This window comes from Mastomys coucha, unplaced genomic scaffold (assembly GCF_008632895.1).
Source record: "Mastomys coucha isolate ucsf_1 unplaced genomic scaffold, UCSF_Mcou_1 pScaffold15, whole genome shotgun sequence".
NCBI classification, from domain to species: domain Eukaryota; kingdom Metazoa; phylum Chordata; class Mammalia; order Rodentia; family Muridae; genus Mastomys; species Mastomys coucha.
The window spans coordinates 90,083,842-90,106,341 of record NW_022196897.1 but is presented as its reverse complement, the minus strand read 5'-3'; the positions used below and the strand labels follow the sequence as shown (position 1 = coordinate 90,106,341).

The 22,500-nt window shown below is 36.2% G+C and overlaps 1 protein-coding gene across 2 annotated transcripts in view; it reads right to left on the bottom strand.

The window, feature by feature from the left end:
• Positions 1–22,500, bottom strand: part of Cstf3 (cleavage stimulation factor subunit 3) — a 75,067-nt gene that overhangs the window by 45,726 nt on the left and 6,841 nt on the right. The window contains exons 2-3 of one of the 2 annotated variants that reach the window (XM_031371216.1): positions 12,075–12,176; positions 11,858–11,953 (exon numbers count right to left, since the gene is read on the bottom strand). In XM_031371216.1, coding sequence (XP_031227076.1) covers positions 11,858–11,953; positions 12,075–12,176 — 198 coding nt within the window. Of the gene's footprint in view, positions 1–11,614; positions 11,954–12,074; positions 12,177–22,500 lie in introns of those variants that run through there. The other variant, XM_031371217.1, reaches the window with a different exon arrangement.

Genomic DNA, 22,500 nt, shown 5'->3' with positions numbered 1-22,500 from the left:
AGACAAGGTTTCTCTGTATAACAGAGCACTGGCAGTCCTAGATTCACTTTGTAGACCAGACTGCCCTTGACACCACAGAGACTCAACGGTCTGGTAGTGCTAGGATTAAAGGTGCTCACCACCATACCTGATCCCGCCCTGCCACACAATCTTATAGTATAACTATTACATATTTTCCTATCCATTAAATATTTTGAAACATTAAAAGTAAAATTCTACAGTTCTTCAAACTTGGAAAACAGAATTGAAAGTTGTACAGGTAAACAACTTAAGTTGTAAAATATAATGGCCTTCTAGAACCAACTCAATAGTACTTTAAGGTATCTGTATGAAGGGATTTCCACTTTCTGTAATACAAAAGAAACACTCATTAGAGGCCTAATAAACCATGAATCAAGAGTAACAGGAAGCCAGTATGGCAATGCAGATATAAATCCCAGAACTTAGGAGTCTGCATTAGGTATCAAACAAAGTCAAGTAACTAGAAATGCTGATATAGTTTCAATAAATGTGGGGTGCTCATTCCCTACAGAAGACTCTTTTTATAACACTTTCAATTTCTTTTTCCTTAAAAGGCTTCTATCATTAACTTCAAAAAATATAAAGAAATTCCCACCATATATTCCACAGAATTTATCCTATCAAAAACTTATTTTGCAAGGCATTTCTACAAACTGTAAAAAAAAAAAAGACAACTGTTTAGCAAGCAGGTATTAAAAGGCTAACCTAATGGTGGTAGAGGCTTATGAGCAACTCTAAGAAGACACACGAGTATACTAACATAACTTTACATTCTCTACATTGGTATCACTTTAACTATGATCCCTGCTACTAAAACAGAATCAAACGGTTTGTTAGTCTTATAAAAATGTGGAATGTTAAGAATATCCACAGCTGGGGACAGTAGTAGGGCACAAACCCCTGGGTTAAAATAGCAAATGTAGGAGCTGGAGAGATGGCTCAGAGGTTAAGAGCACTGACTGCTCTTCCAGAGGTCCTGAGTTCAATTCCCAGCAACCACGTGGTGGCTCACAACCATCTGTAATGGGATCTAATGCCCTCTTCTGGTGTGTCTGAACAGCAACAATGTACTCATATATATCAATAAATAAAATCTTAAAAAAAATGTATTCACTCCAATTTTTTGAAAGACTTAAACAAAAACCTGAAAGACCTGTCTGTTCCTTTTGGGTACAAAGTTCTTTTCAACTATTTCAAACTAGACCCATGCAGGTACAGGTAAAAACAAAATAGTTCAAATCCTGAAGAGGTAAAATGTTTAAAGAAAAAAATTGGTAATCTCAAAAGTAGCTGTTATTATCACTTGAAGGGTGCATATAACATCTTATCTTAGAAGTAAACATGAGAGACTGAGTGGTGGTAGTGGCTCAGCCTGCATCTTGAGATCAGTAATCCCAGCATCTTGAAGACACGGGCAGGCAAATCTCGGAGTTTGAGGCCAGCCTGGTCCACAGTTTTACAGACCAAGTTCCAGGATGGCCAGCTCTACAAAAAGTAACTCTGTCTCAAAAGAGAGACAAAATATGAGAAAAGAATGTTTACTTTGAAAAAGATAGTCAATCTTCACTTGAAGAAAGTACATAGGAGGCTGGGAGTGCTCACTTAGCATGAATAAGGCCCTGCGATCAATACCCTCGTACTATATAGGGGCATGGCAGGTCATACTAGTAATCACTCAGTTCATACCGGTAATCACCCTTCCCCTAAATCAAATATCTACAATAAAGATGTTGAAAAAAATATATGTAATAGAACAAAAGAAATTTTGAGATAAGAAATTATATAAAGCAGGTTGGGTATAGTGACTCACATCTGTGATCCTAGCATTTGGGAAGCTGAAGCCAGCTAAGGTTATTTAACAATAAAATGTTTTAAAATAAAGCAGAATTTGAGGCTGCATGTAAATTATTATATTCTGATAGCTTCTAAAAGACCTGCTGAAAATTCTTTTAGAGCAATTTTGTGGTTAACTGTTTTTTAAGTGAACCTAAAATTCTCAAAGTTTTACATGAACACAGGTAATAAAAGAAAATCTAGCAAGAAAAAATGAATTATTTTTTTAAAAAGCTCTATTTTGCCTTTATATATATATATTTGTGTACTATCTGCACATACACCTGTGTGCCAGAATAGGGCATCATATCCCATTATAGATGGTTGCAAAGCTACCATGTGGTTGCTGGCGAATGAACTCAGGACCTCTGGAACTGCAGAGTAGACAGTGCTCTTAACCACTATTCTCCAGCCCATGAATTACTTATTAACCTGCAACATACCTACTTTCATACTTACTCTCAGTTTCTTAGGAGACAATGATTAAGAGCCCAGATTAAGGAATTAGAATTATTAAATTTAAGGGGTCTGGAGAGATGGCTCAGCAGTTAAGAGCACTGACTGGTCTTCTGAAGGTCCCGAGTTCAAATCCCAGCAACCACATGCTGGTTCATGACCATCCGTAACAAATCTGACTCCCTCTTCTGGAGTGTCTGAAGACAGCTACAGTGTACTTACATATAATAAATAATGTTAAAAAAAAAAAAGAATTATTAAATTTAAATCCCCAGCTCTGCTTAAGTATCTCAAAAAATTATATACCCATACATCAAAAAGGTAAATTATGACTAACCATGATAACACATAACACACAGGAAGATACTTATTAAATTTACATAAAATAATTTTTATTTTTCAAACAAGGTCTCTCTTTCCATAGCCCTGGCTGGCCTCAAAAACCATAGATCCACCTGCCTCTGCCTCCTGAGTGCCAGGACTAGGGCATGGCCCAATATGATGGCTTTTCATTTTCATTTTCAACATTTCATTTTGAATACTTGGAACTTAATCCAAGGCTACAGAATGAAAATCCAACTGAGCAACATTCCTCCGCTCACTTCATTCTTTTTAAGACAAAATCTCACTAAATTGCCCAGACTGGCCTTGTACTCACTCTGTAGACTAGGCAAGCCTTATTCTCCTGCCTCAATCTCTCAAGTATCTGAGATTACATGATCCTCTAAATGTGCACATTCTATACCTGTACCAAGGACTGAAAATACTGAACAAAAAATTTTCACTGGTACAGAATATTTCCCTTTCTGTATCACTCCTACACAAAGAGCAGAAGTATTTCCACAGCAATTATATTATAGTAGGTACTTTAAGCAATTCAGAGAGGAAATAGAGCATATAGAGAAATGGAATATATTAAATGAAATATATTTTAGTTACATAGACAGACTTGAACAATTGTGGACTTGGGATCTAGGGCCTCCATGTGTATCAAGGGATGACTATTACAGTAACTTTTATTCCCCTGTAGTAACTGTTGTCTCCAATGCTCACTGTCTCAGTCTGCTAACCTGGAAGCTTCTAGCCTTAAAATCTTATCTAGGCCTAGGATGTTTTCAGCCTCTGGGACTGTTCAAATAAGCTCACCCTTGTTTGTTTTCTCTCAACTCTTAACTGGCTATTTTAGCTCAGCTGTTCTGGCTCAAATTCCTCTCCAAGCTGAATGTTAACTTCTCTCAGCTTCTTTTGAATTATTCTCCTTGGCCTCAAACTCACTTTGGCAGTATGTTCTAATCTGCTCGTTTTCATTCTCTGGCTCATTTTTTTTTTTATCTTCACCCGCATCTAGCTTGTTCTCTGTGCAACCTATGTCTGTAAAACTCTCACAGTAAAACTGCCTACTATTACTCCAACATCCCAAAGGAAAAGAACTCCTCCACATGTCTTAAATACCCTTCTACTCAAGAACCCTCTTCCTTTCTTTCCTGGGTTTTCTTAAGTTCACTCTGTCAACTGGTTGTTTGCTTGGCCTCTTGACTTTATTTATTTATTTATTTTGGTTTTTTCGAGACAGGGTTTCTCTGTGTAGCCTTGGCTGTCCTGGAACTCACTCTGTAGACCAGGCTGGCCTCGAACTCAGAAATCCGACTGCCTCTGCCTCCCAAGTGCTGGGATTAAAGGCGTGCGCCACCACCGCCCAGCTTTATTTTGTTTATTGTTGACTTTATTTAGCTCTTTTTTACAGAAAGCTCTTGGGTTAAAGGCACGTGTTAGGTCTGATACACACCACAAGAAACAGATTTTCCCAGTTCACAATCTTGGGGCTTACAATGTAATTAAATATCCTACAATTGACTACCAGGAAAATGTGAAAAACTGATCAATCAATGCAAAGAATCTGTTGGGAGTGTTTGGGGTGTTCATCCAATTTAAGATTAAATAATTTCAAAATAAGTTTAAAATACACTATAAAAATAGCTTCCATTTTTGAGGCATGGTGATCTAAACCTACAATCCTGGTACTTATGACAGCAGAGGCAGGAGACTCACAACTTGAAAGGTAATCTGGAGAAATTAGCATCCCCCTTTAAGTGCAAACATTTAATAGTTTATGACACAAAAACAGGTTAAGACTTATTTAATATATATGGGTGTTTTGCTGGCATGCTTATCTGTGCACCACCTGTATCCCTGGGACCTTCCAAGGCAGATTGCCTGAAACTGCACTTAAAACAGTTGGGAAGTCATATAGGTGCTGGGAATTGAACCCCTATCCCCTGGAAGAGCAACCAGTATTCTTATTGCTGAGCCATCTCCAGTCCTTCCAAATTTTAATTGCAATGTATAACCAAAACTGATAACCAATAAAACTGGTGCACAAAAGAATTAATGTTTTATAATAAACTTAAATTATGATTTAGTATTAATTTAAACTATTAAAAAGTTAAAGTTATCTACTATAAAATGCTGTCACTAATTTTCCACAGTTTAAGTAGTTCTCTAATAAAACACACTTCCTTGAAGCTTGTCAGATTCTTAAGAGTTTGATATTAATGTTATGTTGGCTTTTTAAAATTGTTGAATATTTTAATTTATTGTGGAGCAGAAGCAGGACCACAAAAGCTCGTACCTATGGAGGCAGTTTAATACTTGCCTAGTGTAAGGCTGTCTTAGAGTGGTCATGGTTAAAAATAACTAAATGTATTCCTACCCCTGACAGTAGACCTAGCTACAACATTCCCAAACTCCTGATAGATACCTCAGAGCACTTCTTGATTATGTAAGAAAGAGCCAAATTCTAACAAAGACAGAAAATGTTAAGTCAGTAATAAAAATTGACTGTTGCCCCCTAACGCCTCAATTCTCCAAATGGCAGCTAGAAATACTTATTTACCATGAGTTCATTGTCAGAGCATAAAGTTCCAATACTGGGTAAACAAACTCAGGCCTATGTGTAAGCTTTGGCTCCAAGGGTAACAACTTGATGCACTTATGTGTAAGGTACCTAATTTATCTTCTTGATCTACAATTTATCCTTGAAACAATATCCTCCTTTGCTTTAAACATGCCATTGCTCCAGCATTTAAGGTGTGGAGTAATAACAATTCAAGACCATTATCATTAAATGGTCAACACTATTTCTTCAAATCCACAATAAAAGGCTTCAGAAATTACCATCATTAAAAGTCATCTCCCATGTGTGAATTTTAAGGTAAAAACCAATGTTATACATTATATGAAAAAGGTATGACTTTTTTTTATCTACAATGTCTACAATTTTAGGAATATTTTAGGAAGTAGTATTTAAGGATTAAAAACAGTAATAACTTTAGGACTTTGTTAACTTTTAGCATTACAACACATTATTTCAAAACTACATTTTAGCCTATGCATTTGTCACAAAAGTCTTAAGAACTACTGATCAATACCTCTAAACAGGAAATTTTTCTTTGGAAGTCAAAGGCATACAAAAAGGCAACTTACCCACATTAAGCTTCCCTAGGCCTAAGAAAAGCAGGTGGGTTTTTTTCAACAAGGTGAAGTCAAGGCAACATTCACTGTCTTTGCAAATGGCTGTGCATTCTAGTAGATGGAGGAGTATCCATAGACTTTAACCTATTATACTAGCCAACTACTTGCTTCCTGCCAGGAATTTTCTAAGAGAAAAACAGTTCAGTAATAAGCTAATTCATTGTTGGCCACAACCACTTAAGAGTGCAGCTTTTTACTGAGACATAGTACCATCTATGTACTATGTAATGTCAGCATCTGGGAAGCTGAGGGAGGAATATAGTGTTTGAGACCAGCCAGGGTTTCAGAGTGAGTCTCAAAATAGTTGGACCATAGAGACGATAGAGTATAAAATTACTTGCCATACAAGCATAGCAACCTGAGTTCAATCCCTGAAACAATCACTGGGAGGGAGAGAACCAACTCCCAAGTTTTCTGACCTCTGAATGCTGTGGTACTCCACATATACAATAATTAAAAAACAAACTAATCCACCTCAGTGTGGTAGACTATGCCTGTAATGGAAGGACCTTGGATTGAACTCAAGCAGTCAGGCTTGTGGGTGAGCTACATCCTGCCAGCTCAAAGTTCATTCAAAACATCACCATGTGGCACACGCTTGTAATCTCAGCATGCAACAGTCTGAGGCAGGATAATTAAGAGCTGGAAAGCGGCCTGAGACATTTTGTCTTTAAGAGGGGAAAGAAAAGGAAAGGGGGGAATCCAAGGCCCTTTTGCTTTTTAATAAAGTCAACTGCTACATGTTCATAGTTAGGGACCCTGAAAAGTCTTTTGTGTGCTGAAATTATTTCTATTTCCAAATAAGAAAGCTGAACAGACAGTATCATGAAACATTTGAGTTTTGTTCACTCATAGATAGCATGTTGGGGTATACCTCACCTCTTGGGATGGAAGGAACCCATATACAAAAATTATCCTCTATAATTAAAACACACACACACACACCGCAGCTAGAAATGACTGAAGTTAAGAGCAACAAGAAGACACGAGTCTTGTTCCTAGAATCCACAGGATGGTACACAAAAATTTGCATTTCCATCTCTAGAGAATATGATGGATTGTTCTGGCCTCTGGACACCAGGCATACACATGATGCACAACATACATACATACATACATATATACATACATACATGCAAAACATTCATAACATATAAAACCTAAATATTTTAAAAATAAGATTGATTTTATTTTCATTAGGTGTATGTATGTCTGTTTGGGGATTATGTACACATGAGTGCAGTTGACACTGGAATCCAAAAGAGATCACTGGATTCTCTAGGGCTGGAGTTACAGGCGGTTTTGAGTTTCCTGATTGATGCTAATACTAGAAACTAAATTCCTCTACCATAGTCACATTTGATATTAACTACTAAGCCATCTCAAAGGCCTATGTTTACATTCTCACTGAGTTTAAAAAAAATTAATAAGTACTATGCTATTCCACAAAGGTGTAAATTCAGGCTAAAACACTAATATCAGAAAAACTTCAAACTAAATGATCTATCAGTTCTAGTTCAGTTAATCTTAGATTTATACATATATTATAAATCTACTTAGTCCTTTCCTTCATTTTCAGGTTCTTTTTGAGTATCTGACCCAGGTCTTTCTCACTGTAGGCCAGACTAGGATGAAAATTACTAGTAGTAGCACAATCTAGTCTAGAACTTGTGACAAGCTACCTACTTCAGCCTCTTAAGTGCTGTGAATACAGTATGAACCACCACCCAGCACTTTAATTCTGCTTTATAAGTTGAAAAATCCAGGACTGATGAGATGGCTCTGCTTGCCCTGCCACCAAGTTTGACAATCTGAGCCCGATTCCTAGTCCCTACTGGTAGAAAGAGAATCGTCTAATGACCTTCACAGGCAAGTGATGGCACAAGTGTGAGTAGGCATACACACAGATAATATGAAATTAAAGTTGGAAATTTTAAAGAACTTTAGTTAATTAGCAGAGTACTTTACCTAAAAACAAGAAAGGGCTATATATCAGAGAAAAGATTCTTTCCTAGATGATATAAATTATAGGTTTTATTTAAAGAAACTATTATCTGAACAACTATTATCTTTTGCAGTTTTAGTATGAAAAGCCTTGGATCACAGGAGAAAAAAAACTATAGACTACTAATAATCGTGACAACACTTAAATACCAGTGCTACACCAATGGGCGGGGGAAAGTAAAGAGATACAATAAAACTTAAAAATAATTTACTATTTGTAACAGTAAGTATGCAAATACTTCTTTCATTTGTAAAACAGCACTATAATAAGCACTTTCAGATATCTGATCACTGTTATGTTTTCAAGTAATTCCTATTATTTTTCTCTATATTTACACATTTGTGAAACAATAGAATAAGAAGAGTTTTAGAGTAAAATCTGAATAATCACACAGACATGGACCAACATTTATTACAAACAGAAAAAGTAGATCTAAAGAGTACAGATTATTAAATATAGGGCTATATAAAGCTGAGTAGATACAAAACATTGTAATACAGTAATTTAAAGTGCTATGTAAAGGCATTAAAACAGAATCAAGAATGGAGAAGTTTATTTCAGTTTAAGTCACTCATTGTCCCATCCTGAGTTCATTCCATTTTCCAAGTAAGGTTATTTTGAGAAAAGTAGGAATTATACTTTAAAACCTACTATTTATAAGGAAAGAAAAAACAAGTATAGATCAAAGAACTCACATTTAAATTTTTAAATGAAAAGCCATCAACTCTCTACATGCTTTATTAAATCACAGCTTTCACAGGCAGCAAGGTGCATCATTGCTATGACCAGCAGCATAACTTCTTCCTCCTTCAGCTACCAATGAGAACATCCTTCAGTTTGCAAAGTCTTATGAATGTGGCTCAATTCAAATTACTTGGAACAATAAAATATTGTACCTTACATGTTGTCACAGTGATCACCTAATTATGTGAAAAGCTACAGAAATCACAAATAGGGAGAGAAATTTAAGGGAATACAGCAAAATTATGTAATGTTCCTCAATTCCACAATAGCTTAAATTCCCAATAAAGGTAGCTCTGTAAAGAGCACTGAGACTCACTCTGGCTTAAAGACCCAAAAATACTGAACAAGAAAAAGCTGTATTTTTTAAGCTGAAAGAAGACTAGAATTCACTTATTATTTGCAACTCAATAAAGCTATAGATACACTAAAATGTTCCTTTTACATAAAAACTAGGCAGTCATATTTAGACACTGTTCCTGATAATATACTATCATGCTACTTCTTGATTTTCTTCTAAAATCTGGGTTAGAAGTTACAAAATGCAAAAGAAAAGCAATGCATTTTGAAGATAAAAATGGTCCTAAATATTATATATCACAGTAAATATGTTAGTCTAATCTTCCAATTTTATAAAAATACTCAATTTGATTCTAAATGTCCATCAACTAGGAGAATTTACCTCCAATATTTTTAAAGTGTAGCAAAACAGGAAAACAAACACCTAAGTAACAAATTAAAGATTCCATTGATGTAAAAAACATGTATTTTACATCAATAAATGTATACAATGCTGTCATTGATATGAGAAAAGCTTTTTTATAAATATTTAGATATACTCTTGTTTTTAATTCATATTTCAAACTTAAAAATAACTTTTAAATTGTTTTCTTTTGTTCTTTCTGTATTGAAACAGAATTTACAAGAAATTTCCATGGGAAGCATATTTACTAAAGATGTTTGTTCTAGTAGTTTAAAAAAAATCTAATATATTTAGCTACAGATTAGTTTAGCTGAATTAAACAAATGTAACATCATAATTGCCCCACCATGAAATACCGAGTTACAACAATGTATTAACAAAGCTTTATTTTCTTGAGTGTGCATACAGGATGTTATAAAACAGTATAGTATAGCATTATAAGTACTGTAAATAGGTTATATGTCTTCAACAAAAATAAAGGTCACGTTGAGTGACATGATCAAAGAAAATTTTAGCTTCTTGTGTGGGTCAAAAGATAAATATGAAAATAAGAAGAGTAAACCAGGAAAGAGAAAGACAGCTTAGGTATTTCTGAAACCAGCATTTTAATTTAACATTGTAATTCCTAAACCAGAAATATAAAAAAAAGCAAACACACATATATTTGGTATTTTTTTCTCAGTAATAGTTTTTTATACATACACATTTTTCTGTGCTTGTATTTTATACATACATACATACATATATATATTTGTGTGTGTGTGTATGTGTGTGTGTGTGTGTGTGTCTGAGTGTAAAATAGCTGCAAACATTAAACAAACCAGGCAACTCCTAGCAGTTCTGAACTGTTTTATGAAACCGTCTGTTATTTAAATAACTTTCAGCCCCTTGGAATAATGTCTACTCTCTCTCTCTCTCTTGCAATTCTTTTTCAGAATACAGTTTGTATTTTATTGTTAGGGAAGAAATGGGGAGGGTGGAAAAAACCTTTTTTATGTTTATAATTTCAGACATAAAACCTCACTACCAATTTCAACTTAATTTAGCATCTGAATTTTGGAGAACTTTATAACTCAGAAGGTCCTACTTTGTTTTCCAAAAATAATTATCTCTCGATCACAATCATGCTTGATTCTTGTGAATTTAAGTACAAACTAATGTGTCTGTAAAGTCAGATTAGGAGGTAAACGAGTGCATGTGATTCAGGTTCTTGGTTTTATCGGGCAGTACAGCATTATCTTCAGCATACTCAAGACAGGCCTACTGAGTTTCAAGCCCATCTACTTTGATGATTTAAATATACAGAGGAACAAAATTGTTCCAGAGGGTAGGTGATGAAACCATAAAGATATGGTATTGTGTCAAACTACCAGACTCCTTGTAAGTTACAGTCTCATTCACACATACAAACACAAACATGCACACCACACACCCACATACCCACAAATGTTCCTGTTACTGCCCAGTAATTTCTGTTCCCCCCAAATAACACAATCCAAACTATGTACAGCTGAGCCTCTGTGTAAATATGTGGCTGTTGGGACTACTCTGAGGACACACCAAAGGTGATACTGTGCTAGAGTGTATTCAGTATCACTGAAGAAAGGCCTAAGAGAGATCCACAGAGCAAATTTCAGCTACAGTTGGGGCTACAGAGTACTTATGTTGAGAATTTATATTATGAAATATTAAAAGTACTGCATAAAGTAGTATAAATAAAAAGAAATGGTCATCATTTCAGCTTAATGTGGATATTCCAATTATTTCTACCTCTCCCTTCCATTCCATTAATTTATAATCTGTGAGTGATTACTTAGTGTCAATTGACACTGGGACATTAACACTTTATTACAGCTTTGATTGTTAATTCCAGTCTTCAAAAAATAAGGTTTTGGTTTTTTTTCTTTAATCGTAATCAATAATGGGACATTATTCATTAACATAAACATGCCTGACTTCAAGTTAAGACAAACAAAAGGAAAGAGAAATCAATATCATTGGGGTAAACTATGGTTAAAAAGTTTGAGTCATATTAGCTTATCCCTGTAGAATGTAAGCTTTATCATATGGCAAAATTAACTGTAAATTATTGAAGTCCTTAAACTGACAAACCATGCATTTTTCATAAAATTAAAATGTGAAATAATTATTCTCCAAAATGTTTCATCTCACCAGACATTTATAATACTCTATTAAACTAAGCCAACATTTCTGTATTTTCGTATTAGTTTGTTATAGGAAAAGACAAATGAGTTCTAAATAAATGACACAGGAGGCAATAAATTGACACATGACAAGTAAATAAAAGGCTAAAGCACTCCAAACACCATTGAAACTGTTTTAATGTTGTTGCAACTCCAAAATGCAACAATCATCAGCTTGTGAAAGACCCAAATTTCAAAGTCATTTTAATTACTCCTTCATACCTATTTTACAAAATAAAGGCAGAGACATTTAAATCCTCCTTGTCCTGCTTATACTATGCTCCTAACTTCTTTTCTATCACTATAGTGTAAGCTGTAATTGCCATCAGATGCTATATAAGAAAAAATAAATAAAATATTAACCTCTGCTTCAATGTACAGTTTCCAGAATCTGCCAGAACTGGGGAACTGGGCAACAAGGCGTTCGTAAGTCTTCCGTGCTTTGTCTATAGGTTGATTCTAAAATTGAAAATCAATAAACAGCATTTACAATGTTAGGAGTGTAAAAGTATTATTACTGCAGAATCAAGTAGTGTGATTGGACCCATAGAGAAGGAAATGTAATCCTATATCACTAAACCTGTGCCTCTCGAATGAGAATGCTCCAAGCATCAAGGTCATATGGATTTTCTTCTAATTTCTTTTCCGCTTTCTTCACCTTCTCTGGGACATATTCAGCTGCCTGAAGGGGGAAAAAGAAGAATAACAAACTGAAGTCACTGTTTTAAAAATCTCATGTCCAATTAAGTCAGGAACAAACACATCTATGCCTAGATCCAATTTTAGTACAAAATATTAAAATGTCATTTTAAAAAAGAAAGCATTATGTGGACTATGTGAACAGTATACTTTATCAGAAGTTACAGGTAGGCATGGTGGTACATGCCTTTAATCTCAGCACTGACAAAGGCAGAGATAGGAAGATCTCTGAGGGAGATCAGCCTGGTCTACATAGCAAGTTCAAGGATAGCCAGGACTGCATAAAGAGTGAGTGATCATTTTTGTTCAAGGATACAATTTGTAGTCTGTTTATATAGCATAAAGAAAACCACACAAAAGAGATTAAGATGTAGCTTTATTCCTTTTTGTTTGTTTTCGAGACAGGGTTTCTCTGTGTAGTCCTGGCTGTCCTGGCTGTCCTGGAACTCACTCTGTAGACCAGGCTGGCCTCGAACTCAAAAATCCATCTGCCTCCCAAGTGCTGGGATTAAAGGCGTGCTCCACCACCACCCAGCTGTAGCTTTATTTCTAATGTCTGCCTAGCATGCATGAAGTTTCAGGCGCCACACATACTAGGTGTGATATAGTTCACACCAGTAATTCTAACACTCAAGAGGTAGAAACAGGAAAAACAGTAGAAAGCTATCCTCGATTACATGAATTCTATGACAGACTATGCTATATGACACTTTGTCTCAGTGTGTGTGTGTGTGTGTGTGTGTGTGTGTGTGTGTGTGTGACATATAAAGATGAATGCAATGAACAGAAAACGTAAAATATATTAAATCAGGCCTGGCCAAGAACATTTGTTCTAGCATGTAAGAGGCTGAGGATAGAAGAGCATGAATTACAGGTATTCAGCCTGTCTTAACAAGAAACCAAGATACTCATGTTGGTCCCATTTAGATGGTGGGTATTGGAGCCAAGCCAGGCATAGTAGTATATATGCCTTTGATTCCAGCACTTAGGAGGCACAAGAAGTAGAGGGTAAAGAGTTCTAGGCTAGCTCAGGATACATGGTGAGATCCTATCTTAAAACACGAAACAGAGATAGTTCACAAGTTAAGATTGTTTATTGCTCTTAGGGGGGACCTGAGCTCAGTTCCCAGACCCCAAAAAATGACTTACAATTACTTATAACTTCATTTCTAGGAGATAGGAAGCCCTCTGGCTTCTCTTGAGCACCTAAATATACATGATACATGCATGATCTATGCAGATATACACATAAACATACCAAGTAAATCTTTAAAAATTTATACTCTCCAAACATCCCCACACTTCCCCACCCTAACTCTTAACAACCAGGTCCTTAAATATAGTTAGACAAGTGCTCTACCACTTAATTTCATGCATCCACAACTCTTCTCAGTTGTTTAATAAACTGGTTTTAGTTTTACTGCAGAAATTTTTCTTCGTGCTTTGAGTATAGTTTTCTGGTATTGTTAGAGAACTTGCCAAACATTTAAGGCCTATCATTGAATACGTGTGTGCCCACACCTCTTAAAAGAAAAGAGGGTGCTACAGTGACTCCTTAACAGTTAAGAGCATTTGCTGGTGTTCCAAAGGACTTGAGTTTAGACCTCAACACACAAATGACAGTTCACAATTGTCTATAACTCCAGTTTCAATGCACACGAGCAGGAAAAACACACACAGTAAAAAAAAGATATCTAAAAATGAAAGAAAAAAGCAGCACCTAGTACCAGGCAGCATGAATACAAATATTTCACAAATTGTTTCAAATATTCCTACATATTAAAATGAAAAATTACACTCAAAAGAAATTTACAAATAATAACAATCTCTTGTATGTTCTGGAAATCAATATATTGACTAGGCTGGCTGGCCTTGAACTCACAGAGATCCACCTGCCTCTGCCAGGATTAAAGTGCTGGGATAAGAGGCATACACCAACATATCTGGTACTACTCCCTTTTATAAGGGAATTATTAAGAAATAATCCGGTCAAGCAACCATCTAGGAAAAGTTTTAAAAGTCATCCTTTTAGAATAAAATTGCCTGTGAGAAATAAACTCTTTTCTTAGAAACAGGTTAGCCTTAACTACTGAAAGATATGAATTTACTTAGAAATAATTTTTATTTATAAATTTTGTTTTTTGAGTCAGTATCTCACTCTGTAATCAGGCTGGCATTGAAAGCTGGTGAACCTCCTGTCTCAGCCTCCAAAGCACTAGGATTATGGGTATGAGCCACCACACTGGCTTGAACATATTCTAAGACTTCTGCAATCTAAATCAAAATTATCCTTTATTAATATGTAAGAGCTTTAAGACCAGTGTAAGCAACTTAAGAAAAGTAGCTCCACCCACATATTAAAACGGCTAAAATTTGGTAATGGTAACAAATTTGTCACTGAACCAAAAATATGGAAATATAGGGAAAAACACTAAATAATAGAAATAGCATTTTATATCAGAATGGTGATTTCCAGCAAATGTAAAAAAAACTGGAATCAATTTTATCAAGATAAAGCCACTTTTTTGTTCACCAATATAAAGATAGAACAAAGAGTTAATCATTTAAAAAAAAAAGCCCAAAAAATAAAAACAAGGTTTAAAAATATTTCTCGTGATAAAAATGTACAGCATTTGCAAAACCTTGGAGTCCATCTTTAGTACACACACAGAGAACTACACAATATTCTAAGATACATCTTAAGTTTTTCATAAGCTTTTAAATAAAGTTAACTACATCAAGTTTAAATTTAGTATAAGAAAAACAACACACAGGCGGGGATGTAGTACATAACCTCAGAACTCAGAAGGCAAAGGCAAGAGGATCTCTGTAGGCTTTTGAGAACAGCCTGGTCTACATGGTGAATTCCAAGCCAGTCAAGGATACTGTAGACCCTGTCTCTAAAACGGAGTTTTTGGGAGGGAGGCACACATAAAAAGATAGTGGCAGCCACTAAGATTACTAGCATAAAGTCCAGTCAAAAATGTGAAAGCCCACTGACTTAAAAAGAAAACAAAGAGAGTGCAGCCAGGTAAACAGTTCATAGCCGGGTGACTACTTAGAGTAAAGAAAGCCTGTTCACCTGGAACCACTGATGCACAAAGGGCAAAAAAACTTTTTAAACACCCAAAAGAAATGAAACTTATTCAATAGAATAAAAATGAAATGTTATAACTAACACTGATATTCTGACCAAAATCTAATATGAATATCTGATACTGACTTCTAGCAACTTATACTACTACACTTACAATGTGCAAGAAATCAGTCAGCTATTGGCCTACTGCATAAGACTGATAATTTAAATAGCCATGTATGAAAGAATCAGTGATATATGAAATCTGGAGTCATGAAAACACTAAGTACATTCCCCATAATAATGACTAAAATAAGACTTTAGGCTGGCAGGGGCACATATATATAACATATACTTATTAGGACACCATACATAGAATTCTGAATTTTCACTATCCAACTGAGAAACACTTGCTCAATGCCAATTGTATTCTAGATGTTATTGAAGGAGTCCCTGCACTTGACAAAGTAAAGAATTCTTTCAAAAGGTTTACTATTTGAAAAATAAATCAAAAAAAATTTTAAGAGGGTCATGGTGGCTCATACCTGCAATATCAGAACCTAGGAAGCAAAAAAATGACAATGTGACCTACATTCCAATCCTTCTAATCCTAACACCTACATCACATGCCTCCCAAATGCCTGTAACTCCAGCTCCAGGGGATCTGACAGTCTCTTCTGGCCTCCTGGAAACATACCACTTCACAAAATACATAAACATACACAAAGTAATTAAATAGCCAAGAAGTGTTGTTTTGGGGTTACTTTAAAATAGTAATTAAAGCCAGGTGTGGTGACACACACCTCTAATCCCTAGGACTTGGAAGGCAGAAGTATAGGCAGATCTATAAGCCCCAGGCATCCAGAAGATCCTATCATGAGGAGTAGGGTGAATGAAAAACAGAGACTGGAAGGGGAAAAAAGAAGAGTTCCTAAATGGTCTAAAAGTTGGTTCTGTGGTTAGGAGCTCTTGCAACTCTTACAAAGGTTCAATTCCCAGCATCTGTATTGAGCCTCCCAACAATCTTTAAGTCTAGTTTCAGGAGATCCAATGCCTTCTTCTGGTCTCCTCAGGCACCAGGCATGCCCACGGTATACAGAAATACATACACCCAGGCAAAAACCCAGAACCACAGAACCACAAAAACAAAACAAAACAGACAAAAAACACTTAAAATTAAATATGAACTAGGCTCTATGGAGGCTGGCAAGACTGAAAACTTGATAACCTGTTCAATACCTGGAACCCAGAAAATCTGTCCTCTGACATTTATGCACTCATATATACATATCATTCATGAGCACCACACATATACACAATTAAAAAAATAAATAGTAAAGCATAATTAAAAGAAGGAAGGCTGCCAGGCAGTGGTGTCCCACACCTTTCCTTTAATCCCAGCACTTGGGAGGCAGAGACAGGCAGATTTCTGAGTTGGAGGCCAGTCTGGTCTACAAGAGTGAGTTCCAGGATAACCAAGGCTATACAGAGAAACCCTGTCTTTAAAAAAAAAAAAAAAAAAAAAAAAAAAAGGAAGGTTAGGAAATGGTTCAGTTTGTCCTGCTTTGAATTCATGAGGACTGGAGTTCAGATCCCAGCACTCATTTCAAAGAAATAGCTAGCTAGCTACTCACTACTTGCAACATTAAGCAAGGGCACACTCCGGTTTCCTAGGATACGCAAAACAGAGAGATGGTGGCATAGACATGACAGGGAAGGTCACAGGCCTTTGTGAGGAAGCTACAATTGTTTTTGCTAAGTGGGCATAATCTACTTGTCAAACTGCCCTCTAAATAATTATGGTTTTGCCCATATCAGGTTTGGTCAGAGAAGCTTCTGTTTGCAATGAGCAGTAGTTAATTAGCACAGACTCACTAGAGACTAAGGTTGCAACTACACAGCTCAACAAAAGTACACAAGTAGTCTTTAATCCTAGCGCTTCAGAGGCAGAAGCAGGTGCATCTCTGAGTTTGAGGCCAGCCTGTTTACACAGTTGAATTCCAGAACAGCTAGAGCTCTATAGTGCAACCATGTCTTAAAAAAGTACCAGATTCCAGCTTTTGCCTTCAGGTAACACTAGTGTGAAACAAGAAGGGTAGGAGTACTAACCTAAACAACTACAACAAAAGCTAAAATAATTCCCAGGGCTCTATCCATCACTTAATTTTCTTTATAAATAACAACTTATATCACAATTGACTACAAGAATGGAGGTTATAGTAAGTATATTATGCACTAATTATCAGGTTTCATTATAACAATTATTTTTAGTAATAACTCTGTGACATGAATCACATACCATCCAATCTACCCTTTTAAAAAGTACATTGCCGCCAGACACGGTGGCACACGCCTTTAATCCCAGCACTTGGCAGGCAGAGGCAGGCGGATTTCTAAGTTCTAGGCCAGCCTGGTCTACAGAGTGAATTCCAGGACAGCCAGGGCTATACAGAGAAACCCTGTCTTGAAAAACCAAAAAAAAAAAAAAAGAGGGTACACTGCCATTTTGTTGTTGTTTTCAGACAGCATTTTACTATGTAGGCTAGGCTTGCCTTCAGTTCAAGACCCACCTACTTCTGCATCCCAAGGAGTACCCACTCTGCCTAGTCAAGATATCCAAAGAGATTTCTTACAGATGTAGGCTTTATCAAAGCTTATATTAGAAAATAAAAATGAATTTAAAATATTTAAAGTACTGAACTCAGAATCCTGGTCTACAGAGTCAATTCCAGGACAAGCAGAGCTAATTTTAAAAAAGCCCTGTCTTGAAAGCCCCTACACTCTGTCCAAATCAACTATGTATTTTATAAAAATGTACTTTACAAGAAAAAGAAAAAGATGGCTGTGATTCTTTAGTACACAGAGCAATCAAACTTAGGTACTATACATGTCAGGCAAGAACAACTACTGAGCTACTCCCCAACCACAAGTTGTTTACTTGGGTGATCTTTTAAGCATCTAACTGAGGGCTGGAGAGATGGTTCAGTTAAGCGTTTACTGCTATTCCAGTAAACCTGGTTCAGTTCCCAGCACTCAGATCGTGACTCCTAACCACCTTTTAACTCCATTTCCAGAGGATCCCATGCGCTCTTCTGGGTCTCCAAGGGCACCAGGTATAGACATGGCACCAGCACACATGCAGACAAAACACTCATACACATAAAACAAAATAAACATCTCTTTTGAAAGAAGGAAAGGAGATGATTATTGTGACTAAGTAGTAGACAGAACATTTGTCTAGCAAGCTTAAAGACCATGTTTGAGCTTCAGCTCTCAAGTAAGACAATATTTTTCTAAAAACATGTCTTTATTTATTTTTACTTATGTATATAGATGTTTTCCTTGTATGTATTTATGTCTGTGTACTGTGTGCATGTAGCACCCACAGAGGTAAGATGAGGGCATCAGTTCCTCTGGAACTGAAGTTACAAGTGGCTGTTAATTGACATATAGGTGCTGAGGGTACTGAATCTCTGCAAAAGCAACAAATGTTTTTAACTGCGGGGGCCAAAGCCAATAACTAATATTTTTAAAAGAATAACAAAGGCTGAGAATTGCTCAGTGCTAGAGCATTTGCCTACCCATGAATGAGGATCTGGGTTTAATTCCCAGCATCATAAAAACAAAAATGAAAACATGCAATCTTATTGTTTATACTAAGGAGGTAAAAGAGACAGGAGGATAATTTTTTCCAAATAATTATTCAGGGTGAAGAGAGTGGGGCTGGAGAGATGGCTCAGCAGTTAAGAGCACTGACTGCTCTTCCAAAGGTCATGAGTTCAATTCCCAGCAACCACATGGAGGCTCACAACAATCTGTAATGGGATCTGAAAATAAGAGATTGGCTTCATCTAAGTGACCATATCAAAAATACAGGGACAGGGGGAGGAGCTGTAGAGAGGTCCCAGTGGTTAAGAACACTTACTCTTCTTCCGTAAGTCCTAAGTTCAATTCCCAGAACCCATGTCAGGCATCTCACAATCACCTGAAACTCCAGCTTTTAGAGGGATCTGATGGCTCCAACATCTGAAAGCACTTGTACTCATTTACACAATCACAACACACAACACACATACACATAATTAAAAATAATTTAAAGTCGGGCAATGGTGGCGCATGCCTTTAAACCCAGCACTTGGGAGGCAGTGGCAGGTGGATTTCTGAGTTTGAGGCCAGCCTGGTCTACAGAGTGAGTTCCAGGACAGCCAGAGCTACACAGAGAAACCCTGTCTCAAAAAACCAAAAAAATAAAATAAAAATAAAGCTTTAAAAAATATGAATGATCCAGGTATGGTGGCACAAGCCATTATTTAATACCAGTACTTGAGAAGCAGAGACAGGTAGACCTCTGTGAATTCCAGGATAGGATAGACAGGGAGGGCTACATAGAGACCCTTCTCAAAATATATATATTAAGAGAAGGATATCATTTTTAAAAAGAGATGGGGACTTAGGAGGATTTAAACCTATGCTTGGAAAATAAACTCTTTTTTTCCATGGCTAACTGAACAAGCAGAGATGAACCTCAATTCTAATAAAGTATTTCCCATTACTGAATGTATTAACTATAGTTTAAGAAGAGTTAAGAAGGAAAATCAGTAAAATACTATTCATACACTTTGCAGTTTTACTACTCGTTTTTATCAAGTATATACTTAAAAGCAATTAATAGCTGGGCATGGTGGTTCAGCTTGTATTACAACACTTCAGAAGCTGAAGCTAAAAGCCTGAAATCAAGGCCAGCCAGTTCTATATTCTGAGACTATCATAGAATGTGAGCTAGTGAATAAATTTAAGGTAATAAGCCTCCTCCCTAAAATTCTAAGGTTTTTCAAGCTTCCATTTATTCAAAGTCAATTCAAGTACATGTTTTCTTTCTTTTCTTTTCTTTTAAAAGACTTATTTGTTTTATGTATATGAATACACTGTAGCTGTCTTCAGACACACCAGAAAAGGGCATCAGATCCCATTACAGATGGTTGTGAGCCACCATGTGGTTGCTGGGAATTGAACTCAGGACCTCTGGAAGAGCAGTCGGTACTCTTAACTGCTGAGCCAACTCTCATGAGCCAGCCCATGGTTTCTTTTTTTAGTAGATGTTTTAAGTGAAAAATTTCAGTCTATCAACAGAATCAGAGACAGCAATTTGAAAATTGTCACAGACATCTGTATTTTCATAAAGCACATAAGTAATTGACAAAATGACTACCAAACTCAACTATGAGAAACAGTATATGGTATAATATTTTAATCAGTGTCATATATCACATAGGACTCTATAATGATGTTGAAAAATTCCACATTTGAGTTTAGTGACATCTTGACCATCACAGTTTCAATGCTGGTGTTATAGTGTAAACAGTCTAGCACATATAATAATGAATAGTACAATATAACAACTGGATTGCTGCCTTAAATATACTTTAAATCAAAACAGATAACACAGAATAACACATACTCATCTGTTTTTAGTATGAAAAAAAAAAAACCCTCAGAAAATGTGGTGGTAGCACACACCTTTAATCCTATATATTCAGGAGGCAGAGGTAGTCCCAAGCTGGCCTGGTCTACAGGCCAATTTCAAGAACAGCCAAGACTACCAAGAAACACAGTCTGGAAAACCCAAAAATCAGCCAATTAAACAACAAAAAGAAACAAAAAAAAAAAACCTCAAAAAGTAAGGGGTAGTGAAGCATGGTACATGCTCAGGAGGCAAAATCAGGAAGATTACAATGTCTTGGTCTTGTAGTGAGTTCCAGGCCACCAGCCAGAGCTACAAAGTGAGACTCTGTCCCAAACAAATAAAATAATAAGGTGTGAAGCTGGTATGGTAATGCATACCTTTAATGTAAGTACTAGAAAGGTAGAGGCAGGTGCATCTCTGTAAATTCCAGTCTGCTGGGGCTACAAAGTTAGACCTTGTCTTACTCAGAATGCTGAGACAAGAAAATTAGGAGTTTCTGGGCAACTTCAGCTACATAGCCAGACCATGTCAAAAAAGTTTACTATACAACAATATTATTCAGGCATGGTGGTTCATGCCTAAAACAGTACTTAGGAGACTGAGTGAGGCAGAACTGCTCTGAGATTGTGACTAGCCTAAGCTAGTGAATTCTATGGCAACCCAGGTTACAGAGTAAGACCCTGCCTCACCAACAAGACAAAATGCATATGACTAGTGTGCTTAAGACCCCGAGTTCTACCCCTAACACAATGGAAAATACCAACCAGTATGCCCCATTAGGCCAGGAAGCAGCTTCCTTTCTCTCTCTACTCTCCCTCTTTCCCCATGGATTTTTGGATCCCCACCTGGATTCCAAACTTAATGCCTTAGTATTCCAGGCAAGTACTCTATCATACTCTAACAGCAAATGTTCCTCACTGCATGTGTCATCTGCTCTTGCACACTTGATTTTTTACTGTTTTGTTCAATTGTGCCCTTTAGAGCAACAGGTTAATAATAGGATTCTGCCGTTAGCTATTAACTTATACCAGTAAGCTCATGGGTTATTATGTGTATGTATATATGTGCACATATATCCCTACCTCAAAATCCCAGGATATAACATATAGTTTGTGTAAGCATGTTCACTGTACAATGTTCAACATAATGACAAAAATCACCTCAGGAACATCATAAAACATAACTATTATCTACTCTATTGGTTCTAAATACTTTTCCAAATATCACAAATCTAAAAAATACAAATGATCTTAACTGAATTATTGCTAAAATACTAAGAAAACTGCAGACAGTACATGTCTGAACAAATTTCTCTCTGCAACCTTCTTCCAAAACCATAGTCTAAATAGTGAGTTCCAGGCCAATCTGGAATATATAGTGAGACTCTGCCTCAAAAGAAAAACAAACAGCCAGGCAGTGGTGACACATGCCTTTAATCCCAGCACTTGGAAGGTAGAAGCGATGGGTTTTTTTTCAGTTAGAGAACAGTCTTGTCTACAGAGCTAGTTTCAGGACAGCCAAAGCTACACAAAGAAAACATGCCTCATAAAACTAAAATAAATAAACAATAAAAAAAAAATAGACCAGAGCAGCATTCTATAACTTTCTTAGAGTAAGTACAAACTTAACTGAGTATATTGAATGAATAAAGTATATTACAGGACAAGTGTCACATTTAGAATTAGATGCTAGCTTGAATCTATGTTCCTTTGCCAATCTAAATGAACTGTGGTCAAGAAGCAGTCTGTATCTGGTATCACATAGCAA